The sequence below is a fragment of the Salmo trutta genome, chromosome 31 (assembly GCF_901001165.1).
Source record: "Salmo trutta chromosome 31, fSalTru1.1, whole genome shotgun sequence".
In the NCBI taxonomy this organism is placed as follows: Eukaryota; Metazoa; Chordata; class Actinopteri; order Salmoniformes; family Salmonidae; genus Salmo; species Salmo trutta.
The window spans coordinates 737,501-760,239 of NC_042987.1; the positions used below are offsets into that span (position 1 = coordinate 737,501).

Sequence of the window (22,739 nt, forward strand, 5' to 3'; positions counted from 1 at the left end):
GCATTGAAGGTCCCTAAGATCACAGTGAGGTGACTATTAGGTTATAGAGTAGCTGTTGGGCAAGCGCTGTGCGTGCGTGCGTGCGTGCGTGCGTGCACCGCCGAGTGAGAGTCTGATTATGTCTGTGAAGTGGTTCCCACCTCCTGTGAGTCGAACTCGGTGACTGTGTGAACTCTCTGACTGTGTTAGTCTGTATGTCTACCCCAAGAATGTGTGTTTTCTGACTTGTGTGTGTTTGTACCGTATGACCTTAGGGCTGGGAATTGCCAGGGACGTCACGGTACGATATTATCACCATACTTAGGTGCTGATACAATGTCTATCACGACTCTATATGTACTGCCATTTTATTGTGATCCGATTTTCCAAACATATTGCTCACTATATGTCTGCTGCTGAGAAACAAGAGAGCCCGTGAGAAAACGAGTTTTGGAGATAAGTGTTAACATGTTGGCACACCATTTCAAACGTTTGAAAACAATCTGGAGTTTTGGTGCAGGTACAGCCGATTTAGGGCTAGCTAACGTTAACTACCTAGCAATTTACTAATAGATACTTGGAGTCAGAGTATCAATATAAAATTGCCAAAAAATAATATTGCGATACTCTACTGTATGGATTTTTCCCCCTCATCCCTATCTGACGTGGGTGCTCTCTCCATCTCCTCCTGCAGGTTAATCTGTAGTCCATGTGCTGGGCTGTGTCCTAAGGTGTGTATGGGCCAGAAGATGGTGGACTCTGTGACAGCAGCACAGGCTCTGAGAGGATGCACCGTGCTCAACGGCAGCATGGAAATCAACCTCAGAGGAGGAAGTGAGTATTGTGAGCCCTTGTCTAATTTACAGTGTGTGTGTGTCATTATGCCACCCCTGCTTGTAACCAAAGTTCCTTCTGAGTTAATAAGGGTTTGATTGTGTGCGTGTGTAGATAACATAGCAGCAGAGCTGGAAGCTAACCTTGGTCAGTTGGAGGAGATAACAGGGTATCTTACTGTCCGACGCTCCTACGCCCTCGTCTCTCTCTCCTTCCTCCGCAAACTACAGGTCATCAGAGGGGACACACTAATAGACGGGTAAGTTGACCTTCCTTCTCGTCCTCTTCCTCCAACTTTCTACTTCCAAGCCCTGCAGTTAGCTTCTTTCTCTTTCTGCTCCTCTTACTCCTCCTCCTCCTCCTCCTCTCATATTCTAAACTATATCTGTCAATAATACTTAAAATACACTTAAAAATACATCAGGATAATGTGTCTGTCAGGGTTGTGGTCAATTCCAGTAAATTCAGAAAGTACACAGGAATTCCAATTCCAATTATATTTAATGAATTGGAATTTGTTTTGCTTTCTGAATTGACTAGAATTGAAATGGAATTGACCCCAAGCCTGATGTTTCTTCCCCAGGGGTTACTCGTTCTATGCGTTAGACAACCAGAACCTGCGTCAGCTGTGGGACTGGAACAAACACAACCTGACCATCCTCCAGGGGCGCATGTTCTTTCAACTCAACATTAAGCTCTGCATGTCAGAGATCCGCAAGATGGAGGAGGTGACAGGCACCAAAGACAGACAGCACAAGAACGACATCGTATCCAAGACCAATGGAGACCAGGCCTCCTGTAAGGACCTTACAGTCTTGAGTAAACACACGCATGAACGCCAACACACAAATTTGCAGACATGAACACACTTTATATATATATATATATTTATTTTTTTACATTTGAGTCATTTAGCAGACGTTCTTATCCAGATCAACTTTACAGGAGCAGTTAGGGTTAAGTGTCTTGCTCAAGGGCACATCAGCAGATTTTCGCCTAGTCGGCTCGGGGATTCGAACCAGCGACCTTTTTGATCACCGGCCTAACGCTCTAGCCGCTAGGCTACCTGCCGCCCCACACACATGCTTGTGCACACACACGTACGTACGTCTGTGGTGTGTCACAGACCTAGGACAGTGTAATACTGACCATATCCTGTGATAGTAACCGTGTGTGTGTGTGTGTGTGTGTGTGTGTGTGTGTGTGTGTGTGTGTGTGTGTGTGTGTGTGTGTGTGTGTGTGTGTGACTCAGGTGAGAACCAGGAGTTAAGGTTCACTCAGGTGCGTGCCACACATGATAAGATCGTGATCAGGTGGGAACCGTTCTGGCCTCCTGACTTCAGAGATCTGCTGGGCTTCATGCTCTTCTACAAGGAAGCGTAAGTACACACGTTTGTGTGTGTGTGTGTGTGTGTTGGACATGACTGTGCCATCTGAAATTATTTTTCAGAAGGGCAGGGTTACTTTTGGGAATGAGTAGTTTCCAGAGAAGTGGGGTTTTAATTGTATCAGTACACTATGGGCCACAAACAGTCGTCCCTAGGAACTTAATACCATTTAACCACTTCCTTTCTGAAGAACTTTGCGGAATATTCAATGTAGTCAGGAGCCTAGTACAATTCCTCCTTTCTAAGGAGCTTTTTGGAGCAGTATGCGTGTCTCCTTATTTGTTATCTATGCTATTCTGTGTCTCTCCCCTCTCCCAGGCCCTACCGCAACGTGACAGAGTTTGACGGCCAGGACGCCTGTGGTTCTAACTGGGTAATAGTTGACCTGGATCCTCCAGCCCGGGCTACAGAGGGCAACCCACAGGTGGAGCCAGGTAACGTTACATTCTCTTCTGTCTTACAACTGTATTGGAAAGGATAGGTGTCTGTACACTGTCAAAACCTTAGGGGAAATCCAAAATGGAGGTTTGGATGCAGAAATATTATGTTTATTAAGACACGATGCACCAAAATGTGAGTAAAGTGCATGAATAAAAGTGGACAAAACAATGGTTTCGGTTGATTTAAAGTAGACTCAGTAATGTGACGTTGCTGCAGAAAGTGAAGACTATAAGTGGGTCAGTTTCCACAACAACTAAGAGGCTCTCCTATGTTTTGGTGCCCTGGCTACCATTCTGTAACAGCATGAACTCTTGCACATGCGAAGATACTGTGTGGGACTGTGTGAGAGCGAAGTCTTGCATTTCGCTAATCTCAATATATGCGGTGCTGCTCGTGGTTACATCATTTCGCTGAGTCTACCTTTAATCCATCATGAGTGTCACCTGTCTGTCAATCTGTCTAACAACTATACAGAATGGACGGACGGTTAAATTATTTTAGCTGCTTAGCCATTCATATTTGACAACTTTCAGCATATAGTACAGGTACATACTGGTCACTGTAGTAGAAAGGAAGGAACAACCATTGTTTCGCTCAATAGTGTCCGTGCTGCAACACATACCAGTAATATTGTTCCAGGTACCCCAATTCACTATAGTAGCAAGGTAAGAACAACAAGTGTTTCACTCAATAGTGTCCGTTCTGCAACATGTACCAATACTATTGTTCCAGGTACCCTGATTCACTGTAGTAGCAAGGAAGGAACAACCAGTGTTCCACTCAATAGTGTCCGTGCTGCAACACGTACCAATACAATTGTTCTTTCCAGGTACCCTGATCATGTCTTTGAAGCCCTGGACGCAGTACGCCATCATGGTCAAGACCCAGCTCTCTGCCTCTGATGAACACCAGGTCCTCGGGGCCAAGAGCAAGATCATCTACGTCAGGACCAACGCCACCAGTAAGAGCCCTTATTGAGATTTTGGCTACCTCTCAAATGGCACCCTATTTCCTATATAGTGCACTACTTCTGACCATTATGGACCCTGGTCGAAAGTAGTACACCCTATAAGGAATAGGGTGCCATTGGGGACATTTGTGACGCAACCATACAGTTCTTCATTCAATTCTGTGAGTAAGACTCCTCATTCTCTCTGGTGATCTCAAGCCCTCATTCCCCTCCCCAACCCCTTAATCAGACCAACAGGCGAGTGGACTATCCAATATATTAATTAGCTAGCAGGTTCTCCAGAGTCAAAGGTGGGTTTTGACCGCCCCTGGTTAGGATAAGTAGTTTACGAGCTACAGTAGCTGGTAGACTGGCTGTTGTCCTCTGCCTCACCTCGACTGTTAGCTGAGGTGTGTCATAGCTAATGGCACGAGAACAAGGAAGAGGAAGGAAATGATGATGAGACAGGAGTGCTACCTGTACCTCCCAGTCTCATTGTGTCTTTGCTTTGTGCCCTATGTCTGTAGTCACACAAGCTGAGGTCATGAATCTTGTGTGTGTGTGTCACTGTGTGTGCGTCGCTGTGTGTCTCCAGAGGACAGGCTGTGGTTAATGGTTGAACACAGACAGGTGTCTAAGTTAGTCTGACTGGCTTCCTTTGTACTTGTTGTGCGTTGTCTCCTTCCTTCCTGATAAACCACATTACAGTGCAGCCGCGTGGCATGCTGCCTCCTCGCACCACACAGGCTGGTGTGAGGCTACAGTTGGCACACAACCATCGGAGGCGGGCAGGCATGTCAAAGGTGTTCTAGTTGCAGTTCAACCAGTGTTCTACTGTAATTACAGTTTCACCGTTCTCGTCTCTAGCCTGGTCCCAGATCCGTTTCCGCTTTATTGCCAAGTCCTTGTCACTCATTGTCACGCTATGTTTGGCTGGCATCCAGGCTACCTCTGTCTCTCTGTCAATGTGGCGGTTGAACCGAACCTGGGTTCACCCCATCTTGTGTCATAACTCCATCAACCCCACATACCTCTAGGAGAAGCTTTCATTAAACATAATCTTTGTTCTCTAAAGTCATAGCGGCTGGCACAGCACCATCGACAAGCTGACTGGAGGGTGGCGTGCATTCTCCAGGGTGTTCTAGTTTTTCTAGTTTCACCCACCTCGCCTGTCAGGCACCTGTCCTGTGTCACCACTCCGTCACCCCCACAAACGCTCACACACACACATCATTAGACTTAATGTTCATTGTTCTCTAACAGAGTCTGACAATGTGGTCTGACCTGTACCCTGTAGGTGTCACCGTCATCATCATCACTCACAGATCGAATGTAATCACACACCGGTACAGACAGTGATGCCTGGTACTCTCTGTCCTGTCTGCCAGTCAGTCACTCACCCTGGGGTTTTTACTGCTGATACATACACTATAGTTATTTCGAAATAAGCGAACACTGTGAACCTTTTGCTCGTTACCATGTTGTTATTTGACTAAGTAAAGGGGCGTTCATGTCCGGGCATTGACTTACGCAGGACTGCTGGTGCTTGTTGCTGGTGCTCGTTTCTCCCCAGTAGTTAGGGGATTGGTTATTTGGCCCGAGAGTACACTCACAGTCTAAAATTATTCAATGGTTAGCAAGGAAGAATAAATACATAGCAGCAGTGTACAGACCTCAAGGCCACGATTTGAATACCCCTGCACTAACATAATTTAGTTGGTTTATGTCATAGACCAGGGATATTCAAATCTGATTCTGGACCTTTTTTACCTGGTAGTTAATTGCACTCACCTTCACTCACCAAGTTTTAATCAGTCTCAGATTCGAGGGCAGGTATGAAAACCAGCAGTGGAACTGGATGTCAGGTCCAGATTTGAGTTTCTCTGTCATAGACATTAGTAACCCGTATGGTATGTATCTGTGTTCTCCCCCAGAACCGTCCGTGCCCCTGGACCCCATTTCATCATCTAACTCGTCCTCTCAGATCATCCTGAAGTGGAAGCCCCCAACGGACCCCAACGGCAACATCACTCACTACCTGGTGTACTGTCAGCAGCAGCCTGAGGCCAGCGAACTCTACAAGTTTGACTACTGTCAGAAAGGTGTGTTTTGGAGAAACTGTTCAATTCTATTCTATTCTACAAATGTAACTTCAGTCAGAAAGGTGGTTCATAGGCATCATATATATACTGAACAAAAATATAAATGCAACATGCAACAATTTCATTTATTTTCCTGAGCTAATTCATTAGGCCCTAATCTATGGACTTCACATGACTGGTAATACAGATATGCATCTGTTGGTCACAGATACCTTAAAAATGGGCCAGTGGGCCTCAGGATCTCGTCACGGTATCGATAAAATGCAATTGTCTTCGTTGTCCGTAGCTTGTGCCTGCCCTAACCATAACCCCACCGCCACCATGGGGCACTCTGTTCACAACGTTGACATTAGCAAACCGCTCGCCCACACAACACCATACACATGGTCTCCGGTTGTGAGACCGGTTGGACGTAACAAATTCTCAAAAATTATGTTGGAGGTGGCTTATGGTAGAGAAATTAACATTTTATTCTCTGGCAACAGCTCTGGTGGACATTCGCTCCCTCAAAACTTATGACATCTCTGGCATTGTGTTCTGTGACATAACTGCACATTTTTGTGGCCGTTTATTGTGCACCTGTGTAATGGTCATGCTGTTATGCCACACCTGTCAGGTGGATGGATTATCTTGGTAAAGGATCTGCTCACCAACAGGGATGTAAACTAATTTGTGCACCCCCAAAAAATGTGTGCGAACAGAACATTTCTGGGATCTTTTATTTCTACTCATGAAACATGGGACCAACACTATACATGTTGCGTTTATATTTTTGTTCAGTATAGTTATGCGACTATCATTAGTTTGACAACTGCCAGAAAGGTGAGTGTGAGTTTCTTCTTTGGTGGAATATTCTACTCTATTGGACAACTGCCAGAAAGGCAGTGTTTTCCAATATGCGTCTAAATAGCCGATAACAGATTAATTGTAAGCCGGCTACTTTTTCCACATCATAAATTAACTAGGCTTCTTTTCATTTAAAACTTTCAAATCGCAAGTCAGAAGAGTCTGTTTAGGCTTCTCCCGAACGATATGCATAATCTAGTGATCTATTGGTAGGACAGGTGCCTGTCAGTCACAAAGTGAGCGATGACAGGGAAACCGCTGGTTTGTCAGTCTGCTGTCTGTCCCGCCTCTCGATACCTGTGTTATTTTTGTACACCGTGGTTGGCTGCAGTCAAATGTATTTTCATGGAGGAGGGAGACCATGATGTTCCTTCATTGTCTCCTGTGAGTGAATTTACACTTCCCATGTAATGTAAGTGGTAACGATGAGTTGAAATCCACTTAATTATTGTTATGATGTCCATGGTATAGCATCGGAACAAGTAAACCAAAGAGCTTGTTTGTATTTTCCTAGGATTCGAAACCCGTGACGACTTGTCAGTGACTGCTAAAGTGACTCGTCAGTGTAGCCAAGTGATGAGTTGTTCTGTTTGATCGGATTTGTTAGGGGCACGGAACCAGATCGCATCGGTTTGAGGGAGGTTCATTTGGCTCCCTAATTTGCGTAATGGTAGGCTACTACTGCTTTTTGGCGATTATCTGCAGATAAATTATGAAAACATTCAATGATTATGTTGAACAATCACTGCAGGAACAATTGGTAGTGGAGAGAGCCTCATTCTGGTCCAAAATATGATAAAAGAAAACGGATTAAAGGTTATAAAAGCTAATGTCATGATACATATATGGTATTATTAAAGATATTGAAATGGCCTACTGATTTGATTAAAGCTTTGACAATGAAGTGGTCAACTGCTGCTTTCTGTGTATTACAGCTCATGTTTAACACCTGCTTCATTCTTCAGTCATACCTGTAGGTCTATTCTATTCCAACTGCTCTTAAATGCAAGTAAAACTAAATGCATGCTCTTCAACCGATCGCTGCCCGCACCTGCCCGCCCGTCCAGCATCACTACTCTGGACGGTTCTGACTTAGAATATGTGGACAATTACAAATACATAGGTGTCTGGTTAGACTGTAAACTTTCCTTCTAGACTCACATTAAGCATCTCCAATCCAAAATTAAATCTAGAATCGGCTTCCTATTTCGCAACAAAGCATCCTTCACTCATGCTGCCAAACATACCCTCGTTAAACTGACCATCCTACCGATCCTTGACTTCGGCGATGTCATTTACAAAATAGCCTCCAACACTCTACTCAGTAAATTGGATGCAGTCTATCACAGTACCATCTGTTTTGTCACCAAAGCCCCATATACTACCCACCACTGCGACCTGTATGCTCTCGTTGGCTGGCCCTCGCTTCATATTCGCCGCCAAACCCACTGGTCACCATAGCAACACCCACCCTTAGCACGCACTCCAGCAGGTATATTTCACTGGTCACCCCCAAAGCCTATTCCTCCTTTGGCCGCCTTTCCTTCCAGTTCTCTGCTGCCAATGACTGGAACGAATTGCAAAAATCACTGAAGCTAGAGACTCATATCTCCCTCACTAACATCAGCTGTCAGAGCAGCTCACAGATCATTGCACCTGTAAATAGCCCATCCAACTACCTCATCCCCATATTGTTATTTATTTGCTCCTTTGCACCCCAGTATCTATACTTGCACGTTCATCTTCTGCACATCTATCACCCCAGTGTTTAATTGCTAAATTGTATTCAGACCCTTTACTCGGTACTTTGTTGAAGCACCTTTGGCAGTGATTACAGATTCAAGTCTTTTTGGGTATGATTCTACATGCTTGGCACACCTATATTTGGGGAGTGTCTCCCATTCTTCCCTACAGATCTTCTCAAGTTCTGTCAGGTTGGATGGGGAGCGTTGCTGCACAACTATTGTCAGGCCTCTCCAGAGATGTTCGATCGGGTTCAAGACTGGGCTCTGGCTGGGCCACTTAAGGACATTCAGAAACTTGTCCCGAAGCCACTCTTGTGTTGTCTTGGCTATGTGTTTAGGGTCATTGTCCTGTTGGAAGGTGAACCTTCGCCCCAGTCTGAGGTCCTGAGCGCTCTGGAGCAGATTTTCATCAAGGATCTCTCAGCACTTTGCTCTGTTCATCTTTCCCTCGATCCTGACTGGTCACCCAGTCTATGCCACTGAAAAACATTCCTACAGCAAGATGATTTATCTGGCTGCCAGATTTCCCCCAGACATGAGGCTTGGCATTCAGGCCAAAGAGTTTAATCTTGGTTTCATCAGACTAGAGAATCTTATTTCTCATTGTCTGACAGTCCTTTTGGTGCCTTTTGGCAAACTCCAAGAGGGCTGTCATGTGCCTTTTACTGAGGAGTGGCTTCCGTCTGGCCACTCTACCATAAATGCCTGATTGGTGGAGAGCTGCAGAGATGGTTGTCCTTCTGGAAGGTTCTCCCATCTCCACAGAGGAACTCTGGAGCTCTGTCAGAGTGACCATCGGGTTCTTGGTCACCTCCCTTCTCCCCCGATTGTTCAGTTTGGCCAGGTGGCCAGCTCTAGGAATTGTTTTGGTGGTTCCAAACTTCTTCCATTTAAGAATGATGGACGCCACTGTGTTCTTGGGGACCTTCAATGCTGCAGACATTTTTTGGTATCCTTCCCCAGATCTGTGCCATGACACAATCCTGTCTCGGAGCTCTACGGACAATTCCTTCAACCTCCTGGCTTGGTTTTTGCTCTGACATGCACTGTCAACTGTGGGACCTTGTATAAACAGGTGTGTGCCTTTCCAAATCATGTCCAATACTTTTACCCAATAAAGTTACATTTTTCAAATCATCTTTCTCAATAACATTTGTATATTGTCCCATGAACTAATCTGAACTATTAATTTTTTGTCCCCCCCCCCCCTAAAATGGCGACCAGACTGCAATTTCCCCGCGACCCCGACTTTGAATACCACTGGCCTACAATATCCAAAACAACTAACACGCTGAATTCATACATTTTCAGTCATTTTAATTGTTAAGTCTCGTCTTTTTTCTCAATATTACACCTCATTTTACCAATCTGGGAGGTAATGTTGTTAAAGTATTCAATGATTTAGTTGTGTATATCGAATATAATCAAGGCATTAGAATGTACCAGAGGCCACCAAAATAGAGCTCGTTCTACAAAAGAAAATCACCCCAGTCCTGGAACACCCTGGCTGGCTACGTTTTCTATGTGCTACTCCATGTACTTGGAAAACACTGCTGAAAGGTCAGGGTGTGAGAGACTGTGAAGTTCTGTGATTGAGGGGGATGGAATAGTTCTTTACCTGATTTGGCCTTCTAACAAGTGGCAGCCACTCACTCTGTGGCACACACACATGCTCTAACTTCTTCTCCTCCTCTACTCCCACTCACTCACCCAAACAGTCAGGAGTCTAGACAACACTAGTCTGTAGGGGAATAATGTCAGAGTAGGTGTATATCAACCAGCAAAGATATTGCTGACAATTAATGACAGGCTCCCTCGGCTCTGTGTGCCTGTCTCTGTGTGCCTGTCTCTGTGTGCCTGTCTCTGTGCGCTTGTCTCTGTCTCTATCTTTGTCTGCCTCTGACTGTGCGTCTCCTCCTGTCTCCATCTTTGTATGTCTATTTCTCTCTCTGCCTCTCTCCGTCTCTGTGTCTCTGTCCGTCTTTGCCTCGGTCTCTGTCTCTCCCTGCCTCCCTCCAGGTATGAAGCTGCCGTCGCGTGTGCCCACCCAAGTGGACAGTGATGAGGAGGCCAAGTGGAACCAGACTGAGGACGAGGGGCAGGGTGGCCGCTGCTGTGCCTGTCCCAAAACAGACAAACAGCTGAAGAAGGAGGCAGAGGACTCAGAGTACCGCAAGACCTTCGAGAACTACATCCACAACGAGGTCTTCGAGCCCAAGTATGTATGACATCTACCTCAGTCAGTCAGTCAGTCAATCAATCAAGGACAAATGTCTCTATTTCTCTCTCTACCGCACCTGCTGTCTTGACCTGAATGCTCGGCTATGAAAAGCCAACTGACATTTACTCCTGAGGTGCTGACCTGTTGCACCCTCTGTAACCACTGTGATTATTATTTGACCCCTGCTGGTCATCTATGAATGTTTGAACATCTTGAAGAACGATCTGGCTTTAATAGCCATATACTTTTCTAATCTCCACCCGGCACAGCCAGAAGAGGACTGGCCACCCTCGGTGCCTGGTTCCTCTCTAGGTTTCTTCCTAGGTTCCTGCCTTTCTAGGGGAGTTATTCCTAGCCACTGTGCTTCTACATCTGCATTGCTTGCTCTTTGGGGTTATAGGCTGGGTATCTGTATAAGCCCTTTGTGACAACTGCTGATGTAAAAGGACTTTATAAAATACATTTGATTGATATCGATTGATTGATAAATCAATCAGTCAAAGTCTTTATTGTATAAATTAGAATTTGTTAATTGTGTAATCAGGGTACAAAAGAACCAACATACATAACATGTACACACACATCATGTACACACACTAGAGGTCAACGCGGGGCCTGTTAATTTATCATCGAATCACCGCCTACTTCAACTTCGCCAAACGGGGGATGATATAACAAAAGTGCATTGCCGAAAAAGCACAATCTGTGCACAAATGTACCTAACCATAAACATCAATGCCTTTCTTAAAATCAATACACATTAGTATATATTTTTAAACCTGCATATTTAGTTAAAAGAAATTCATGTTAGCAGGCAATATTAACTAGGGAAATTGTGTCAGGTTATATGCAACAGTTTGGGCCACCTGGCTCGTTGTGAACTAATTTGCCAGAATTGTACATAATTATGACATAACATTGAAGGTTGTGCAATGTAACAGCAATATTTAGACTTATGGATGCCACCCGTTTGATAAAATACGGAACAGTTCCGTATTTCACTGAGAGAATAAACGTTTTGTTTTCGAAATGATATTTTCCGGATTTGACCATATTAATGACCTAAGGCTCGTATTTCTGTGTTTATTATATTATGATTTGATAGAGCAGTCTGACTGAGCGGTGGTAGGCGGCAGCAGGCTCGTAAGCATTCATTCAGACTTTACTGCGTTTGCCAGCAGCTCTTAGCAATGCTTGATTCACAGCGCTGTTTATGACTTCAAGCCTATCAACACCTGAGATTAGGCTGGCAATACTATAGTGCCTATTAGAACATCCAATAGTCAAAGGTTTATCAAATACAAATGGTATAGAGAGAAATAGTCGACGTGTCATAATTCCTATAATAACTACAACCTAAAACTTCTTAACTGGGAATATTGAAGAACTGGGAATATTGAACTACCAGCTTTCATATGTTCTGAGCAAGGAACTTAAACTAGCTTTTTTACATGGTACATATTGCACTTTTACTTTATTCTCCAACACTTTGTTTTTGCATTATTTAAACCAAATTGAGCATGTTTCATTTATTTGAGACTAAATAGATTTTATTTATGTATTATATTAAGTTAAAATAAAAGTGTTCATTGTTCATTCAGTATTGTTGTAATTGTCATTATTACAAATATATATATATATATAAAAACCGTCCGATTAATCGGTATCGGCCATTTTTGGTCCTCCAATAATCAGGATCGGCATAGAAAATTCATAATCGGTCGACCTCTAACACACACACACATTCACAGTGTGTTTTAGGTAAGCTGTCGTCATTCATCATTTGTACTGCCATCCCTTCCCTTCCCTTCCTGTTGTCAGACAAGCTGAGCGATCTTTACCTGCATACTGTTTCCCCATCAACACACATCATCCAACTCTGACAACACAGGGCTGGGGTGCGTCCCAATAATCTCTCCTTTCTCCCGAAGTGTTCATAGATGTGAAAATAAATTACTGACATGGAAACTCTTTCTAGCCCATGTCTAAATCAAATCAAATCAAATTTATTTATATAGCCCTTCGTACATCAGCTGAAATCTCAAAGTGCTGTACAGAAAAACTCCCTAGGAAAAACTCCTGAGAAAGGCCAAAAACCTAGGAAGAAACCTAGAGAGGAACCAGGCTATGAGGGGTGGCCAGTCCTCTTCTGGCTGTGCCGGGTGGATATTATAACAGAACATGGTCAAGATGTTAAAATGTTCGTAAATGACCAGCATGGTCAAATAATAATAATCATAGTAATTGTCGAGGGTGCAACAAGCACGTCCGGTGAACAGGTCAGGGTTCCGTAGCCGCAGGCAGAACAGTTGAAACTGGAGCAGCAGCATGGCCAGGTGGACTGGGGACAGCAAGGAGTCATCATGCCAGGTAGTCCTGAGGCATGGTCCTAGGGCTCAGGTCCTCCGAGAGAAAGAAAGAAAGAAAGAGAGAAAGAGAGAATTAGAGAGAGCATATTTACATTCACACAGGACACCGGATAAGACAAGAGAATACTCCAGATGTAACAGACTGACCCTAGCCCCCCGACACATAAACTACTGCAGCATAAATACTGGAGGCTGAGACAGGAGGGATCAGAAGACACTGTGGCCCCATCCGATGATACCCCCGGACAGGGCCAAACAGGCAGGATATAACCCCACCCACTTTGCCAAAGCACAGCCCCCACACCACTAGAGGGATATCTACAACCACCAACTTACCGTCCGAAGACAAGGTCGAGTATAGCCCACAAAGATCTCCGCCACGGCACAACCCAAGGGGGGGGCGCCAACCCAGACAGGAAGACCACGTCAGTGGCTCAACCTACTCAAGTGACGCACCCCTCCCATGGACGGCATGGAAGAACACCAGTAAGTCAGTGACTCAGCCCCTGTAAAAGGGTTAGAGGCAGAGAATCCCAGTGGGAAGAGGGGAACCGACAAGGCAGAGACAGCAAGGGCGGTTCGTTGCTCCAGCCTTTCCGTTCACCTTCACACTCCTGGGCCAGACTATACTTAATCATAGGACCTACTGAAGAGATAAGTCTTCAGTAAAGACTTAAAGGTTGAGACTGAGTCTGCGTCTCTCACATGGGTAGGCAGACCATTCCATAAAAATGGAGCTCTATAGGAGAAAGCCCTACCTCCAGCCGTTTGCTTAGAAATTCTAGGGACAATTAGGAGGCCTGCGTCTTGTGACCGTAGCGTACGTGTAGGTATGTACGGCAGGACCAAATCGGAAAGATAGGTAGGAGCAAGCCCATGTAATGCTTTGTAGGTTAGCAGTAAAACCTTGAAATCAGCCCTTGCCTTAACAGGAAGCCAGTGTAGGGAGGCTAGCACTGGAGTAATATGATCAAATTTTTTGGTTCTAGTCAGGATTCTAGCAGCCGTATTTAGCACTAACTGAAGTTTGTTTAGTGCTTTATCCGGGTAGCCGGAAAGTAGAGCATTGCAGTAGTCGAGCCTAGAAGTAACAAAAGCATGGATTAATTTTTCTGCGTCATTTTTGGACAGAAAGTTTCTGATTTTTGCAATGTTACGTAGATGGAAAAAAGCTGTCCTTGAAGCAGTCTTGATATGTTCTTCAAAAGAGAGATCAGGGTCCAGAGTAACGCCGAGGTCCTTCACAGTTTTATTTGAGACGACTGTACAACCATCCAGATTAATTGTCAGATTCAACAGAAGATCTCTTTGTTTCTTGGGACCTAGGACAAGCATCTCTGTTTTGTCCGAGTTTAAAAGTAGAAAATTTGCAGCCATCCACTTCCTTATGTCTGAAACACAGGCTTCTAGCGAGGGCAATTTTGGGGCTTCACCATGTTTCATTGAAATGTACAGCTGTGTGTCGTCCGCATAGGAGTGAAATTTAACATTATGTTTTCGAATGACATCCCCAAGAGGTAAAATATATAGTGAAAACAATAGTGGTCCTAGAACGGAACCTTGAGGAACACCGAAATGTACAATTGATTTGTCAGAGGACGAACCATTCACAGAGACAAACTGATATCTTTCCGACAGATAAGATCTAAACCAGGCCAGAACTTGTCCATGTAGACCAATTTGGGTTTCCAATCTCTCCAAAAGAATGTGGTGATCGATGGTATCAAAAGTGGCACTAAGATCTAGGAGCATGAGTACAGATGCAGAGCCTCGGTCTGACGTCATTAAAAGGTCATTTACCACCTTCACAAGTGCAGTCTCAGTGCTATGATGGGGTCTAAAACCAGACTGAAGCGTTTCGTATACATTGTTTGTCTTCAGGAAGGCAGTGAGTTGCTGCGCAACAACCTTTTCTAAAATTTTTGAGAGGAATGGAAGATTCGATATAGGCCGATAGTTTTTTATAATTTCTGGGTCAAGATTCGGCTTTTTCAAGAGAGGCTTTATTACTGCCACTTTTAGTGAGCTTGGTACACATCCGGTGGATAGAGAGCCGTTTATTATGTTCAATATAGGAGGGCCAAGCACAGGAAGCAGCTCTTTCAGTAGTTTAGTTGGAATAGGGTCCAGTATGCAGCTTGAGGGTTTGGAGGCCATGATTATTTTCATCATTATGTCAAGAGATATAGTACTAAAACACTTTAGTATCTCCCTTGATCCTAGGTCCTGGCAGAGTTGTGCAGACTCAGGACAATGGAGCCCTGGAGGAATACCCAGATTTAAAGAGGAGTCCGTAATTTGCTTTCTAATGATCATGATCTTTTCCTCAAAGAAGTTCATAAATTTATAACTGCTGAAGTGAAAGCCATCCTCCATTTGCGAATGCTGCTTTTTAGTTAGCTTTGCGACAGTGTCAAAAAGAAATTTCGGATTGTTCTTATTTTCCTCAATTAAGTTGGAAAAATAGGATGATCGTGCAGCAGTGAGGGCTCTTCGATACTGCACGGTACTGTCTTTCCAAGCTAGTCGGAAGACTTCCAGTTTAGTGTGGCGCCATTTCCGTTCCAATTTTCTGGAAGCTTGCTTCAGAGCTCGTGTATTTTCTGTATACCAGGGAGCTAGTTTCTTATGACAGATGTTTTTAATTTTTAGGGGTGCAACTGCATCTAGGGTATTGCGCAAGGTTAAATTGAGTTCCTCGGTTAGGTGGTTAACTGATTCTTGTCCTCTGACGTCCTTGGGTAGGCAGAGGGAGTCTGGAAGGGCATCAAGGAATCTTTGGGTTGTCTGAGAATTTATAGCACGACTTTTAATCTTCCTTGGTTGGGGTCTGAGCAGATTATTTGTTGCAATTGTAAACGCAATAAAATGGTGGTCCGATAATCCAGGATTATGAGGAAAAACATTAAGATCCACAACACCGGGGGGCATGCTATGAAATGTATGGGGAGTAGTGAACGAGTGCACACTTCAGGAGGAAGGAGAGACTGTTGGGACACAACAGTTTATTTTTTCTTCAAGGCTAATTGAATCATCATTTCGTTTAGTGCCTTATGAATACGAATCTACCCAGTAGCAATAAACTCAACATAATGGTGTGATATATTTAGCAAATAGTTGTTAGAATAAAATAAATGATTGATTTGATTAATGAATTGATTATCCCTCATTCCCTCCAAGACCAAGACAGCGCCGCTCCGCCATGGGCGTAGCCAATCAGACGCAGCCGTCATTCACGACGACACCCACCACCCTGTCCGAAGGTTTCGCCACCCGCGGCCCAGACAGTGACGATGGAAATGGTGTGGAGAGCACTAAAATCCAGCTGACAGTGTTTTCCAAGGAGTCTACGGTCATCTCCGGCCTCCGACACTTTACCTCGTACCAGATCGATGTGCTGGCCTGCAACCACCACACAGACCCCTCACGCTGCAGTTTGGCAGCCTTCGTCTCAGCTCGCACCATGCCTGAGGGTGAGGCTATCTACATACTAGTACACTACACATACACGCACACCCACTACTTAAAGCGATACTTTGGTAATGAGGTCTTTTATCTACTTTCCCAGAGTTCGATGAACTCATGGACACCATTTTGATGTCTCTGTGTCCAGTATGAAGAAAGTTGGACGTAGTTTCGCAAGCCAATTCTAACTAGCGTTAGGGCAATGACTGGAAGTCAATGGTATCTGCTAGCATAAAAATTTAATCTTACTCTGGGGAAGTAGAAAAAGGCCCTCATTACCAAATCCCAAAGTATCCCTTTAAGAAACCACTGTAAGAAGTAATAAACCAGTTTAATATGATGATTTCTTGTCTACTTTTGCACAGTATTTCTAGACCAAGGATGTTTGTAGTAGTAGGATAGAGTAATGAGGCCATTTTAACACCTTTTGTATCCTGTCAACAGACAAAGCAGATGACATAGTGGGGCCCATCAGCTACGACGTGACTGAGTACACAGTTCATATTAAGTGGCTTGAGCCTAATGCCCCCAACGGCATGATCATCCTGTATGAAGTCAACTATAAGAGACTGGGAGACACAGAGGTGAGTGCTCTCATACATGTCACACAGACACACAGGCACATAAAGCAGACACACATACACACACACATGTAATCACACACAGGTACGCAAGCATAAACACACACACAAGCAGACGCATGCACGCACACACAAACAGACAAATACTGAACACTGGATGTGATGTGCCCCATAGTCTCACTTAATATAATACAGATACATTGAACAGTACCACAGTCTCTCTGCTCTCATTTAGTGAATAGGACCGTTAATGGAAAAGTAATAATAGCCCGATGTTGCATCAGCGCTGTGTTTTAGTTACCATGGAAACGTTGCAAAGGCCATAGTCATCGCCGATGTTGAAAACAACATAATCACTCCGGTGGTTCTCAAATAATAGTTATTGCACAAACATGTTTTTCTCAAATCAGGTCATTAGTTTTATTATTGGCTTATATGCAATGATTTCAAAACACATCTGATTCACATAGACATTCTATTCTATTTGCTCTGTGTGTTGTTTCCAATCTTAAGTCTATTATTACGCATGTCCTGTTTTATCAATTCCTCTTCTCAATCAATACTTCAACCACAACAAAAAATATATATCTTAAGTGGCTTATTCAGCCCTTCTCCTGTCCCCTCCAATTCCTCTCCTCTTACAACGCAGATAAATAAATTACAATAAAGTGTGTGTTTGTTCTAGGAGCTGCACCACTGTGTGTCCAGGAAGATGTACCAGCAGTCGGAGGGCTGCAAGCTGAGAGTGGTGCATCCTGGGAATTATACCGTGAGGATCCGAGCCACCTCGCTGGCTGGAAACGGCTCCTGGACTGACCCCACACACTTCTACGTAGAAGACCTGCGTAAGAGACGTACACACACACCACAGACCGCTTGACCAATCAGTGAATCAATCAAATATAAGTTGTATATACAGCTTTTACATTAGCACTACCAGAAACCTGGCCTAAGTCTCCTAAACATTAGAGCGCACTGAGGCACAGTAAAATTCAGAAAATAATTGTGTGACCATAACTGACTTTCTCCATGGCGATGTGTTTTTAGGGGTTGATCCATCCAACATGTTGAAGATTATCATTGGTTCAGTCATTTTTATTGTTTTGCTGATACTGATGACAGCGGGAGGATTCGTCGTGTTCAAGAAGAAGTAAGTATTATGCTTTCTACACGTCTATCTTACTACAGCCAACCCAACTGTCTATGAAAGAATCGGCCTGGTGTGTAGTCTGTTGTTCAAGAAAAGGTACGTAGTGTTACACAGCTTCTCTCCTGACTAGTAGGATTACACCAGTAGTATGTATAGGCTTTTGTTACAGCCCAGCACTAACACATGACTGAACTAATAGTGGTCTAAATGTCCATTTGATTTCATTCAAGTTGGCTGGATGTCCTTTGGGTGTGGGACCAACCATTCTTCAAATCAAACTTTATTTGCCACATGCGCCGAATACAACAAGTGAAGACTTTACCGTGAAATGCTTACTTACAAGCCTTGATACACACTGGAAACGGTTGAGCGTGAAAAACCCAGCAGTGTTGCAGTTCTTGAAACACTCAAACCAGTGCACCCTGGCACCTACTACCATACCCCGTTCAAAGACACTTAAATCTTTTGTCTTACCCATTAATCCTCTGAATGGCACACATACACAATCCATGTCTCAATTGTCTCGAGGTTTAAAAAGCCTTAACCTGTCTCCTCCCCTTCATCTACACTGATGGACGTGGATTTAACAAGTGACATCAATAATGGATCATAGCTTTCATCTGGTCAGTCTGTCATGTTTTGTGCACTCAGTGTATAATCATATATTATTAAGCCCTACCTCCTTGTGTTCCCTCAAGGCAAACACAGGGCCCCTCTGGACCCCTCTACACATCCTCCAACCCAGAGTACCTTAGTGCTGCTGACAGTAAGGACACATTATAATAATATTCTTTATTCTTAGCTGACCTTTGTGAATACACCTGTTTAAAAGCATTGCTGACTGGATTTTGATGTCAAACTAGTATACCATGTAAATAGACAACTGACACATACTAGCTGTCACAACATTAGCACTATGGTGGATGTCTATGCTAATCAGAGATGTAGAATGTACAAGACTTGGATCCAGTGTGGCTCAGTTGGTAGAGCATGGTGTTTGCAACGCCAGAGTTGTGGGTTCGATTCCCACGGGGGACCAGTTTGGGGGGGAAAAAATGTATGAAATGTATGCATTCACTACTGTAAGTCGCTCTGGATAAGAGCGTCTGCTAAATGACTAAAATGTAAATGTAAGACTTGATCGTTAATGTCTAGTAGTGTCCAGCCATTGACTGTGTGTGTGTGTTGTGATCTGCAGTGTACGAGCCCGACGACTGGGAGGTGGGCAGAGATAAGATCAACATCCTGCGTGAACTGGGTCAGGGCTCGTTCGGCATGGTCTACGAGGGCATCGCCAAGGACATCGTGAAGGGCGAGCCAGAGACAAGCGTGGCGGTGAAGACGGTCAACGAGTCGGCCAGTCTGAGAGAGAGAATCGAGTTCCTCAACGAAGCCTCCGTCATGAAGGGCTTCACCTGCCACCATGTGGTGAGAGACCTACAGAGGTTATAGAAGGGGATGCCACCTTACGTTTACATTTTTGTCATTTAGCAGCTTGTAATAAGGATCAATCAATCAATCAAATGTATTTATAAAGCCCTTTTTACATCAGCCGATGTCACAAAGTACTGTACAGAAACTCAGCCTAAAACCCCAAACATTAAGCAATGCAGGTGTAGAAGCATGGTGGCTAGGAAAAACTCCCTAGAAAGGCAGAAACCTAGAGAGGAACCAAGCTCTGAGGAGTGGCCAGTCCTCTTCTGGCTGTGCCGGGTGGAGATTATAACAGTACATGGCCAAGATGTTCAAACGTTCATAGATGACCAGCAGGGTCAAATAATAATAATCACAGTGGTTGTCGAGGGTGCAACAGGTCAGCATCTCAGGAGTAAATGTCAGTTGGCTTTTCATAGCCGAGCATTCAGAGTTAGAGACAGCAGGTGCGGTAGAGAGAGAGAGTCGGGTCCGGGACAAGGTAGCACGTCCAGTGAACAGGTCAGGGTTCATAGCCGCAAACAGAACAGTTGAAACTGGAGCAGCAGCACGACCAGGTGGACTGGGGACAGCAAGGAGTCATCAGGCCAGGTAGTCCTGAGGCATGGTCCCAGGGTTCAGGTCCTCTGGGAGGGAAGGGAGAGAGAATTAGAGGGAGCATACTTAAATTCACACAGGACACTGGATAAGACAGGATAAATACTCCAGACATAACAGACTGACGCTAGCCTCCCGACACAAACTATTGGTGAGGAAGGTGAGACCACCACATACCATGTTCATGAATAGTAGAATTGTCTTCAAAAAGTAGGTGTTGGTAGCTGCCACAGTTCAAGAATCAAAGCAAGTAAGGTAAACAAAATATTCCCTCAGGTGCGTCTGATGGGTGTGGTCTCTAAGGGCCAGCCCACTCTTGTTGTCATGGAGCTGATGACACACGGTGATTTGAAGAGCTACCTGCGCTGCCTCCGCCCTGACTCTGAGGTACATACACACACACACTCTACTGGACAGAGTGAGACTAAATTGCACCCGATTCCCTATATAGCGCACTACTTTTGACCTGAGCTCTATAGGCCCTGGTCAAAAGTAGTGCACTATATACGGAATTGGGTGCCATTTGGGATGCAACCTAGAATTATCGTGACCCCCATGTTTTGTAAAATAGCCCTAGTATTAATAAATGTATTATTGTTTATTTTTTACAGAATAACCCTACAGGGCGCCCGCCCCCCACTCTGAAGGAGATGATTCAGATGGCAGCAGAGATAGCAGATGGCATGGCCTACCTCAATGCCAAGAAGTTTGTCCACAGAGACCTGGCTGCTAGGAACTGCATGGTGGCGCAGGATTTCACTGTTAAGATAGGAGGTAGAGTACACATATATACAGTAGAGCTGGGATGATAAACCGAAAATTATCAACATTACCTTATTTTGCTTATGACGGTCATTTTCTGTGATTTTACTACACAACGTTCCTGTAGATTGTTCTAAAACCATTATTTGGTCAACAGTAATAGCCTATGCATTATGTTTGTTCCTGTTATGAAAGTATCTGCCTGTTACGCTTTTGGCTGCTGTGTGAGCGAGCCACTCTCACTCCCTCTCCCGACTGCGCACGAAGGACAGACAGATGCATTCTGAGAATATGATCGTTGCTCAAAATGTAATTGCGGGAAAAATACAGTTTTTAAAGAAACTACTGTTCTAGTTACAGAGAGGAGAGTCACAGCTTTCTGGCAGTATATCATTTCTATATTTTGAGTTCATGGCACCACTTTACAACCGGAGTAGGGTATTTAGTATGGGTTTTGTTGTGGAGCCGAGTGGAGCGCTCCAGGCCTACATCAAGTAGCCTAGGCCTAGTGCTGGAAAGTTTTTGTACGACATTACATTTAACTAACAGATTAATCAATTAGCCTACATGGCTATCCAGCAAAAAAATAATATTTAGTGTTAGCAATCTAGCTAAGTATTTTGAGTTCCCACTTTCTCAGGCGGTGAATAATGTAGCCTAGGCCACAAAGATGTCGTCAAATTCCTCTCTGAAGCACCCAAAAATAAATATGATAATTCTGGATCCTATTTTGACCGGTTGCACCTAAAAATATAAATCGTGCATTCCATGGATATGTTAGATGAAATAGCTTCTTTAATCATAGGCTACCATCTGTTGTCTTACTTGGCACTGGGAAAAAGATGTATAGAGCCCTGCCGCTAATGTAAAGTAACTGTCCATTAAAAGCAAAATGTATTGTTCTATTTATCATTATCAAGCAAAATAGTTACATTTTTCGCGTTATGACTTTTTGTCCATATCGCCCAGCTCCAATATATACACACACAAATGGCCGACAGTACTTGACTGTCAAGATAGGACGTATGGCAACTCACCACCTTACTTTTAAAGGAGGGGAGTCAAACAAATTCAGTTGTACTGTTTCTACGGACTATACATTAATCAGTTAAATACACCCTTATTAAGCGTTTAATATGTTAATATAGTTAAAACCAAGTCAAAGAATATAATTTGAATGTTTTTGATAGGGTCATAACAGATCTGTGGGTTGTGTTATAATTGTCCCCCTCTCATTCAGACTTTGGTATGACCAGAGACATCTATGAGACAGACTACTACAGGAAGGGAGGGAAGGGTCTGCTTCCTGTCCGCTGGATGGCTCCTGAGTCTCTGAAGGACGGAGTGTTCACAGCAAACTCAGACTGCTGGTGAGGACACTTGACTGTGTTTGTCTGTCTTTCTCTGTGTGAATGCTTGCCGACTGTCGAAAGCAGGGATGGGCAGCTGCAGTCCTCACGGGCCGAAGTGGTGTCACTGTTTTTCACCATTCAAATGTTATTTGTCACATGCTTTGTAAACAACCGGTCTGTTTTTCCCAACATATCACGACTCAGGATATGACCAGATGCAGACACAGGAGGCAGATAGTACAATTCTCATAATATTTATAATACAAGGGGACAGGCCAGGTCGAGGGCAGTCAGAGGTCAGTAATCCAGGGTAGAGTCAGAGGTACAGAACGGCAGGCAGGCTCAGGGCAGGCAGAAGGGTCAGAACCGGGGAGACTAGAAAACAGAAACTAGCAAGACTGGAAAATGGGAAAACACGCTGGTAAGACTTGACGGGACAAGACAAACTGGTAACAGACAAACAGAAAACACTGGTATAAATAACCAGGCGATAATGGGGACAAATGGGAGACCTGGTGGGGGGT

The 22,739-nt window shown here is 44.2% G+C and overlaps 1 protein-coding gene across 1 annotated transcript in view; it reads left to right on the forward strand.

Annotated features, from left to right (window-relative positions):
* The window catches only part of LOC115169288 (insulin receptor), a 117,935-nt gene that overhangs the window by 85,703 nt on the left and 9,493 nt on the right, over positions 1–22,739 (forward strand). Inside the window, exons 5-21 of the mRNA XM_029724757.1 lie at positions 674–813; positions 928–1,072; positions 1,397–1,611; positions 2,066–2,192; positions 2,520–2,635; positions 3,472–3,603; positions 5,526–5,693; positions 10,304–10,502; positions 16,055–16,347; positions 16,784–16,923; positions 17,606–17,765; positions 17,968–18,070; positions 18,769–18,836; positions 19,269–19,498; positions 20,378–20,488; positions 20,713–20,875; positions 22,104–22,233. Of these exons, the coding sequence (XP_029580617.1) occupies positions 674–813; positions 928–1,072; positions 1,397–1,611; positions 2,066–2,192; positions 2,520–2,635; positions 3,472–3,603; positions 5,526–5,693; positions 10,304–10,502; positions 16,055–16,347; positions 16,784–16,923; positions 17,606–17,765; positions 17,968–18,070; positions 18,769–18,836; positions 19,269–19,498; positions 20,378–20,488; positions 20,713–20,875; positions 22,104–22,233 (2,640 nt within the window). The remainder of the gene's footprint in view (positions 1–673; positions 814–927; positions 1,073–1,396; positions 1,612–2,065; positions 2,193–2,519; positions 2,636–3,471; positions 3,604–5,525; positions 5,694–10,303; positions 10,503–16,054; positions 16,348–16,783; positions 16,924–17,605; positions 17,766–17,967; positions 18,071–18,768; positions 18,837–19,268; positions 19,499–20,377; positions 20,489–20,712; positions 20,876–22,103; positions 22,234–22,739) is intronic.